A 10217-nucleotide genomic window follows, 5' to 3' on the forward strand; every position below is an offset into this window, starting at 1 on the left:
CAATGAACTGCAAAATATACAAAGAAGAAGTAAGAATTTATTTAATATTTTCATATTCACAAGAGCCAGAAGTTTAAATAATCTTTATGCATTCGAGCTCAGTGTCAAGCCTGTACTTTGAACGATAATATGAAAGAACTATATAAATAAAAATAGAGGTTATGCTCCATAAAGTGATTTGAAGGAGAAAGATAAACAAGCTTAATACACGTATAGAGAAAAATTCGAAAGAGATATTCGTTTCTAATAAAAGAGCATTTTAAAGGAGATTTACGATCGTGAGACGAACAAGTTTGTTAAAGTGATGGTAAATACACATTTTTCGAGACGTTTTAACGTTCTGCTATTATCGTTTATCTTTTCTTGTGTGTACAGCAAGGACAGGCACTGCGGAAGTCTTCATACCATAGTCAGTGATCGTAACATGTCAGTAATGGGTCACTATGAGGGTCGAAGATCGAGGTTAATTGAAGCGTTCAAGTGTGTCACTCAAGTGAAGAATTTTCATTAGACATCGGTGGTTTACGAATGTATGTCGATTTTTTTCAATAAAAACTCTTGTCCTCGTTTGACGACATACGTATACAATTGCAAACATTGATAAGAATTAATAAAATGTAAATAAGAAAGTTTTATTCTATGGATTATAATAATATTGAATCAGAAGTTTAATTTAAAAATATTTCAATTTATGAAGTAAAATTTCACACACGTATAAAGACGCTGAATTTTATACGCAAAATAATTATTTTTTTGAAGATACAGTTTTTCCAATTATCTTCTTGGATGAAAAATAAACGTGACCGCTTATACAATAGTGAAAAATGAGAAGCATTGATGAAAGAATCTTTTGAAAACTGTGATTGCTTTGATCCAGCAGCAAAATCAAAGTGAAAATTATTTTTCTGAAAAATTCATGAATCTATATATATATATAGGGAAAGAACGTTATATAGGGGAAACAGTGAAGATTATTTTATAATATATGAAAAATAAGAGATAATAAAATTTTTCAATCTTATTTTGTTAATCAATAAAAATGAAGAGTGCAGAAAATTATGTTTTGCAATTAGCTTTGCAGGATTAAAATTTTATGATGTTAATATTCGTCGAGAGATTGCTCCATAGTTAGCCTCTAATTTGCATTTACAATTGAGAGGTGATGTACAGCCCGCAGTCATTAATTTTAACACGTCGATGATATCAGAGCCGCAGTTCAAGCGTGGAACTAGGGTTAATTGAAGTATTCCTGGAAATTCCTTGAATAATAAGAATTAAGTGGAAGAAATTGTGGAAAAACAAACATTGATTCAACTAAAATTCTCAAACTTTTATACTTTTATACTTTATAAAATTGCTGATTAAAATCGATTAATCACTGAACAATAATAAAAATTTTCAATTTTCAAAATAGGCAAAATTAAAGAATAGCCTAGAGAATAATAAAAGAAGATATAAATTTCAAACAAAATTTCCAATATTAACCAATCAATTAAATACAACAATTGTCTATTCTTATTAACAAAGAACAATAGAACAATACGATAATTTCAATCCTGCATTAAAGTTATCCGATTATCGATTATCAATATATTATCGATATCTCATTGACATGATCTCTCTCAAGATATTATTGATATTTACATATCAATACTCACTCCTACCTCACCAAGGCATCCAATTTAAACGTCAAAAATTAAATTCATCTGTCAAAAATTAATCGACCAAAGATCGAATTAAAATCGCAAAATTTCTTGATTGGCTCGTAATTGAAATGAAAGGAGCGAGAAACGAGGAGGGCAGTGAAACGATCGCGGTATACCAGCGAACGAAGTAGGCGATGGTCAATAAAACATTGACCGCAACTCGACCACCACTCAGAATCAGGGTGGAAAGGGCTGTGCAAAAAGTATAGGTCGAAGGTCTCTGTCAGAGGAAGGGAGAGTGGTTGGGAAGTGGGAAAAGAAGACGAGGTGAAAGAAGGAAGATAGAGGAAAGAATCGGGGGTTGGCTAGACGGAGCTCTAACAAGTGGCTGCAGTCCGTAACGATCGCCTCCTGTGTCATGCACCAGACACTCGCGCGCTTTCTCTATCCTAAGAGATTAACCAATACACACCAATTCCGCATTTCTTTGCGGACACGCGTACGTATGATGTACCAACATCGTCGAAATATTAACGATTGCACAAAAGTTTGTTCATGATCGGTTGATATTTCATTCCCTTTTCGCTTGAAATAATTTTCATCGCGACACGTCCGTAAACGATGGCCATTTAATTGGACCGATCGATCACTTCTGCTACGTATAAAATAAAAATTCTTTTCCTTTTTTTTTTTTTTTTTAAAAAAAACGCGCCTTTTGCATTTAACGTTGCCAATGAATTTTTTATTTAGAAATAATATCATGATTCACTGATTTGTGAGTAACGAATGAGTTGAAATTTGAATTTTTAATTTTCAATAATTATTTTTTTTATTTATTTATATATATACATATATATTTCTAAGTAAAGATAAAATTCAGATAGCAACTTGTGCCAATTATTGGTATTCTAAAATTAGGTATGATTAGCTTGAAAGAGCCGAAAAGTGAAGAGTAAAGTTAGAAAAAAATTAAATCGATGATTGATAAATTAAATGGATCCTCGATAAAGAGAATCCATTCGAATTCGTTTGCTCTTCTATTTTTGATGTATCTTTTATGCTTTGATTATGAGTTTTATTATTTTGGAGGAGAAGATTTTAAATGACAGCAATACAAGGCTATCGTCAATTCAGATTTCTTTTAAAGACACGTCTCCTTTGAAGTATACTCGAAAAAGAAGGTGGATTGAATTTCACTTGATAAAAGGAGCAGATTTTTCAGTATATATATTTTAAGTGATAAGATAGGATTATAACTTTTATCTCTTATTCAATTTTATTTTAAAAATATATAATTTTTATAAATGAATAATAATAATAATAGATCTATTCAAAAATTCTATATTGTTGAATAATTTTGTTTAATGATCAAGTTAATCCTATCTAATTATTTATTTATTTCATAATTATCAAGTATGTGTTGTTATTTATCGTTTATTTTAATTATTTATAAATATTTAAGATAAGATTAAAATTAAATATTATTATTATAATATATAAATTATATCGTGTGTACTGTACAAATGTGCATATATACATATATATACATATATGTGATGAAATATATTTGTGCAATTGATATATACAAATTCTAAAACTTTTAATTATCTAATATTATTAAAGAATTCAATTTAATCAAATAATTTTACTATTATTTAAATAATATTTCTATAAATTATATTTTATAAATATTAAAATAACAAAAAAAAAATTACGTAATAATCTAAATTAACTTACCGCAAAAATAGATATGATATTTACGAAGAATCAATCATTTATAATTTTGAACTGGTCTGGTTATAAGACGGCCAAAAATTTTCGTGACCTTTTTTTATTTCTGAAATTAGTAATATAGAAGCTAAAAACAAAAAGAAAATACATTGAATCTCGTAATTTATTATACGACTAAAGATTTGTCACGAAATGATACAATTAAACAAATTCAATTCTATTTTTTTTTTTTTTTTTACTGTATATATATTTAATTCATTATAATTTCGTTTTAATGATTCGAAATTAAAAAAAGTAATTTTTTAATCAAAAAGTAATTTTCAAAAAATATATATTTTAAATTCAGTCAAAAAAACAGAAAAACTTTAAATTTAGTTTTAAATTATTGTTTGCTCTAGATATTGTATTTACTATCGTAGTAATATAGTATTTTGCTGGCGTTCCGTGCAAGTCCCGCCGAATTCATTTAATTAAAACTTTTTACAAGTTCTTCACTTTTTACAACGTCCTTTGACTCTTATAGGCATGCTTTTACGTGTACTCACGACCATGCACACAAATTATAAGGTATACGCTGCGATTACATACAACGAAAAAATTCGTCATAATTTTACGAAAGCTCGAAATCGACGCCGCGGCACGAAACACAAGTCATGTTATTCCCGACAAATATACGTTTATATGTAAAGGTATGTATATAGCCACGATAAAAAAAAATAGAATAAAAATGTTAGACAACAGAAGGAGGAGAGACGCGAGAGAACGAAAGAGTACCAAAATATCTGTTACTTTGAGCGCGTGGCAGTTCGGTCGCTCGATGATAGAAAGCACATGCCCGGCGTGAGAACTGTCAAATACAATGATGTTTCTTTTTAAAACTAAAACCTATGGCCTAAAAAAGATACTTTCGTTAAGATTAAATCGATATCGAAGGAATGGTTAATGCTGCACGTTCTTTGTCTTAAGTAACACTTAATCCTCCGCATACACGCTCCTTCTGTATATCTATCCCGTTCCAAAGCGCGACCGGCACGCTTGTTTATCCTCGTCGCACATTCACTAGTTTCTCGCTCGTCTTACATTCACTCTCTCTTTGTCATATACGCGGTTCTCTTCTTTTTTTACGAATACATGCATCTGTCGCGTTTATACACTCTTATACACGTGTACGATAACACACGTATATACGCAGAGTAACGTTATAGATAAACACGTATACAAGCATGGTCATATTCTATAGGCGATATCGAGTGCCGTGCAACAGAATGTAACGCATCGAGGTAAGCCGGGGTAAGAAGACCTTAACCTATCGCGATTAAAAGCTAGGGATGTAAGCGGCTCAAATAAAAATCAAGTGATTAGAGCAAATAAACATTCTTTTTCTCCGATTTCCGATAAATTGTCTTACCTGCTTTACTAGTGGGTGTAGTGTCTGTTCTATGCTACGGGTCTTTATCTCTAGGGTGGCTGGGTCTACGGGGTCGGGTGTCGCCATGATTCGAACACAACTCCGAGCTCCGTAGACTCGAACCGAGCCTAGAGGGGTTCGTTGTACCCCTCTTGCTTCTCGTGCGTCTTCACTACCCTCTCACAACACTCGTGCGATTCCACTTATTTCCCTAGATGTCTCTCTAGTCGAGTCGCTAGCCAATCGTTCTTCTGGTAATCAACGATGCCAGCGACATTGAGTTGGGACGGCCACTAGCTGAAACTACTCATCGTGTAACTATGCAGCAAGTTTCAAGAAGGAGCGGCAGCGCCATCTTCTGCCATTCAGTTGATTCATGTGGTGGCGTCGTTCGGAAGCAAGTCGTTCGTTGCTCGTCTTATATTGTGTGTTTTATTACGTTTAAAATTATAAATTTTGTATAAAGTATAAAGAAAAATGGTGTATAACGTGTATTGTGTGTCCTGAGAACGAAATGGGTGGACTGGAGATGCGTTTATCGTGGAATCAACAGTGACATCGAAAAGAAGGTACGTAACTTTGAATTTGCTCTCGCTTTGCGCGCCATTGCATTGAATATGAATATGAAATTCTGCGTCATATGCTTTCAAATAATTTTTAATGCTAATTATAAATCAATATCATTAAAATATTGAATAATATATGTAAGTTCAACTGTAATACAATTAATTCGTATTATATTATATCGAAATCGTGTTAAACGAAACGTAGAAACATAGAACTATTGCAAATCATCGAAAAGGTCAGACAGTATGATGAAAATACGTGTGGTATATGTTGTAAGATATATGTGTTAGAAGAAATGTTGCATTTTTTGCGCCGTGCTCGAAATCATCCGTGTTTTCGTATTAGAGAAATATAATACGAGAATAGTTTCGTATTATAAAACTCCATAAGATTATTGAATAATATAGGAAAATATATATTTGATTAATATAATAATAAAATAGATTTGCTCCTATGAGTATTTTATTTACATAAGTATATTTTCTCAAAATACATGCTAATTATAATTATTAATATTAAGATTTAGTAAATATTTAGCCATTAATTAAGACATATTCGTAAATGTTCAACGAGGCGAGATACTAATGAGCAACTTTATCAGCTTTATTAATAATATAAATTATATCTCGTAAATATATTGGAACTTATAAGTATTTGAAACATAAATTTTCGTAAACGATATTTATTTTAACACTATCGAATATATCTAATATTTGTAAAGCTACACATGACTAGTTCTAAATATACGATATTTTTAAGACGTGTTTCGTTAAGCAGCTATTCTATTAAATAAATAAATATTTTTTTCCATACATTATTATACAAAAAATCGAATTTTTAAATTGATCGAGAGAAAATAACGAATAATAATTATGAAATAAAATATGAGGAATATATGTAATTTTTTGAATTAGAATAAATAAATTTATCATTATTGAATTTGTTATAATTTTTCAATGCATTTTTTGCATTGAAAAAATATAACAAATAAAAAAAATCACATAATTTTTCAAATTATTCCAATAATCATTTCCAATTCGAATAAAAAGAAAAAATTAAAATTCCAATTAGATGAAAATTTTTTCTAAAAGAAATTTACTTACACATTGATCTCATACGCATACATTAATCGAATAAAAATCAATTCGTAACTCGTGTTCGTATACTTTCTTCAAATCTTCGTTAAACGATTTCTGTCATTTCTGTGCTCATGTATCCTTAAAAACATCCTTTCTCCGGAATTCGTATACTCTCAATAGTTATTCTACATTTACTTAACGAGTAACAGTGACTGTAGAATAATTATAAAACACTTCTAAGGAATCATTTGAACGTCGAAGATATCTTCCTTCAAACTTATTTCTTCCCGTTAACGAGCTTATTTTGATTTGGTGCCAACGGCGCTCTTCTTTTCACGTGTTTCTTAGGAAGCTCGTCCTTTGAAGGTGGAACTCCGTTGCAGGCCAAGCCGCCCTTCCTTTTTCTCAAAGATTCGGTGGGAAGGTATTCAGCCGGCCTCAATAACTGTCTGAAATTATACGGCCCATTTATATCCTCCGGATCGTAATCCACCTTGAATATCTCTTGCCGTTTCTGAACGGTTGGTTTCAGAATTTGCCTAAGATCGGTTGGAATCCCAAACGTTTCTTTCTCCACCTCTTTCCTCCCGCCTAATCTCCCATTGATAGCGTTCTGACAATTAACCAATCGATCGTTCCTCCTCTTGTTGTTATCCCCATTCATCGCCACTTGCCTATGCTTCTTCGAATTGTCGTTCCCTTTAGCCTGTATCGCTTTAACGCAACCGTTACTCTTAAGACCGTTGCTTATTTTCGACGGTTTGATCAAATCATCACCGACCACCATTTTATTAATGAACAACCCGTTCTGGCAACCGGTGATGATATTTCGATACCCGTTAGTGGAAGGCCCTTTGGCCGCATTGTTCGCCGATGGATGTTCATTAACCGTGGTCGGATGGCCGTTAATTGTTCGCGTTTCGTGCCCGTTCGCGGATCCGTGATGATTATTTAAAGGGATGTGACCGTTAACAAACGCGGCTTGCCCGTTTGTAAAATTAGAACCACCCTTGAACGGGATCTGGTGCCCGTTGGCGGCGCGTTGTTGTTGCCGGCCGCCGTATGCCTGTTGCCGTTCGTTCACAAAATTGCGTATGTCTATGCGTTTGAATCGTAGGCCGTTTGTATGGTTGGTATTCGAAGGGTCGACTGAAGATTGTTGTCCACGGTGTTGATATCTTTCTGGGAACCGCATGTCTTTGCCAGCCGCGTGATTAATCTTTGACCTGCAAGATAGAACGATCGTTTTAATCGGGAGATCTGGTTTCGGGTACCAGAGATACCATTTCGTTATTTGTCGATTTTAATACTACTCGGTGTACATAGGCGGCAACATAGGCGGAAAAAGAATGTTAAAGTAACATGATAAGAATGTAGTAATCTATGAGGTGTATACTCGTGAATGTAGAAATTTTAATTTATGTTAGATATTATTTGTTTTTTTTTTTTAATGTAATATAAATTATAGTTTCAATTAGATATTATTAGGTACAAGAGTTCTACAATTGTTCTGTCTTTCGTTAAATTAATTAAAAATATGAAAAAGAAAAAAATAATCTTGATCAACATAATATTTTCTTAATCTCGTATTTACATAAAAAATCTACAAATCAAAAGTATCTAAACGAAATCGAGTCTCACACCTCTATAGGTGTGAATACGTTCTACAAATGGCGTAAGTTTGTTATTTTACCTGGAAGTTTGCCATGATACCTCTGGCAATGTACAGAAACACAACGAAAGATTAGTAGAACTTATATACTAATACGATTAATTACGATAATTAAATTCGATATTCCTTATTTGCATGGCGATTCAGTTACGAAGAAACTGATAAATAAATAAATAAATAATAATGATAAAAGAAAAGATAATAATCGAGCGAAGTGTCGGCTTCAAACTCGAAGAACTTGAACCAAGAATCGAAGAAGGAGAAATTTTCAATTTACCTACCCCACTCTGTTCTGAAAGCTCCCTTGTTGTTGATTCTCGGCTGGATTTGTCAAAGCTTTGTGCCATATGTCCGAGAGTTGTTGCTCCGTTGATATCGCAAAGTCGCCCTGAGCTTCCAAACGTTCTCTCTTCTCGATGTTCACTTCCAGAATCTGTCCCATTTGATTCCTGAATTCGAAATTAATTCTTCATTATTCCAATTCCCTATTTGTTTTATATGCACATCTGTGTGAGCTCATCTATCATCTTATCTATCATCTTCTTAGCCTGAGTTTTAAGCTTTATCTAATTTTATAAATTTTCAGAGTCGAGGACATTCCTTATAAACGTCTCTTTAGTTTTGAGGTTTAACGTTTATTGGATTAGGATTCTACGACAACTTTCAAATAGCAGAGAAGTAAATGAAGGATTCAAACAAATTTGGTACAAATTTGGAATATTTCTTACAAATGGATGTATAGACACAGTTACTCTCGATAATTCAATATCAAAATAGGATGATAATCTAGAAATTTCGAAAATATAAATACTATATAGTATTCTATGATGCTCCAACAAAAATGAAAAAATCTAATCTATCAGATTCCAAATAGAAATTCGAATATATCGAGACTAGATTGAAAGTAAGGAAGTTTCACAAATATTCAACTCTTCGAGATAAAAAATTAAAGAAATGTCCGAAAATCATCTACGAATATACCTCGTCAATGGATGAATGTCATTTTCTAGCTGTATCAACGGTAAGTCCCAGCCAACTTCTTCGTCTTCGAAGTCCGAACCACTTTCGATGCGAGTGCCAAAAGCATTGGAAAATTGAGCATTCGAATTTCACCATTCATCGTGATGAGAAACGTTTGTAACCGATCGTTATAAAGCGTTACGTCTATTTACCTGCTCATCTCATCCTTCAAGTCGCGATAGTACTTGATCGTCTCCTCCCCCTCCACTTGATTTCCACTTCGATATTGCAGGATAGGCTGCACCATGCTGAATCCTTCCGGCCGTGTGTAATCAGGTGGCGGCTCCTCTATCTCGTTTATCCGTATCCCTGGCTTGTTGTGCCGCAGGTTCTTGTGCACTTCTTGATTTTTCATATGTATCTTTCGTATCGTTCCCATACCACAAAATTTGAATATCACGAGGATTGGAAGACATTTATTTGGGGTGTCAATATATTCGAGTGAGTGGTAGCGTTTCTTTTTCAATTTAAATGCGGAAAAAATTATTGTTTCATCGTTCGAATTAATATCGAACTCGAGGAAATTTTTCTTTTCTCGATTTGGGTTATTTGGATTTTGTCACGAGGAGAGCAAATGGATATTATATTTGGAAGGGATTTAAATAATGTGAATTGTATTAAACGTTTGATTTTACGAGGTTCGATGTAAAATAAATCTTGAATTTAATTTTTAAAGAGTCGATTCTGGAGGAGGAGGCCAAATATATTAACACTTTGGTTTGGTTTATGATTTTTAAAATAGATTTTACTCACATTTTGAGAAAATTGTATGAGATCAGCTTGCCTTAATTTGTAATGGATCGGATCCTTTACCGATGATTTCTTCTTCTTCACCTTTTCCTCTTTCTTGTACCACCGTTGAACGATGAACGCAGCTTCTTCGTTCTTCAATCCTTCGCGCAACAACGCGTTATGCGCCTCGAATTTATCGTTGTAATTGTTCAAGATCGTCTTGAACTTCTCTTCCAATTCGGGTCCGAAGCGTTTACGAATCGTGTATCCTCTGAAATCTGAAAAACCAGAGAAATGTTTTAGATTAATTTTTCATCAAGTTTTAACTGGCGTTTTATCAGAGAATTAAAAAAAAAAAAAAA

The 10217-nt window shown here is 32.9% G+C and overlaps 2 protein-coding genes across 4 annotated transcripts in view; both read right to left on the reverse strand.

The window, feature by feature from the left end:
- The window catches only part of LOC102672248 (alpha-catulin), a 71827-nt gene extending 66787 nt beyond the window's left edge, over positions 1-5040 (reverse strand). For 2 of the 3 annotated variants that reach the window (XM_006612955.2, XM_006612957.2), the window contains exon 1: positions 4786-5040. In XM_006612955.2, the coding sequence (XP_006613018.1) occupies positions 4786-4872 (87 nt within the window). In that variant the 5' untranslated portion in view covers positions 4873-5040. The remainder of the gene's footprint in view (positions 1-4785) is intronic. The other variant, XM_006612958.2, reaches the window with a different exon arrangement.
- A 1383-nt stretch (positions 5041-6423) lies between these two features.
- Positions 6424-10217, reverse strand: part of LOC102672105 (myosin-IIIb-like) — a 12199-nt gene continuing 8405 nt past the window's right edge. The window contains exons 12-16 of the mRNA XM_031509176.1: positions 9877-10146; positions 9276-9484; positions 9085-9165; positions 8385-8552; positions 6424-7657 (exon numbers count right to left, since the gene is read on the reverse strand). Of these exons, the coding sequence (XP_031365036.1) occupies positions 6709-7657; positions 8385-8552; positions 9085-9165; positions 9276-9484; positions 9877-10146 (1677 nt within the window). The 3' untranslated portion in view covers positions 6424-6708. The remainder of the gene's footprint in view (positions 7658-8384; positions 8553-9084; positions 9166-9275; positions 9485-9876; positions 10147-10217) is intronic.

Source organism: Apis dorsata, unplaced genomic scaffold (genome assembly GCF_000469605.1).
Source record: "Apis dorsata unplaced genomic scaffold, Apis dorsata 1.3 scaffold_130, whole genome shotgun sequence".
NCBI classification, from domain to species: domain Eukaryota; kingdom Metazoa; phylum Arthropoda; class Insecta; order Hymenoptera; family Apidae; genus Apis; species Apis dorsata.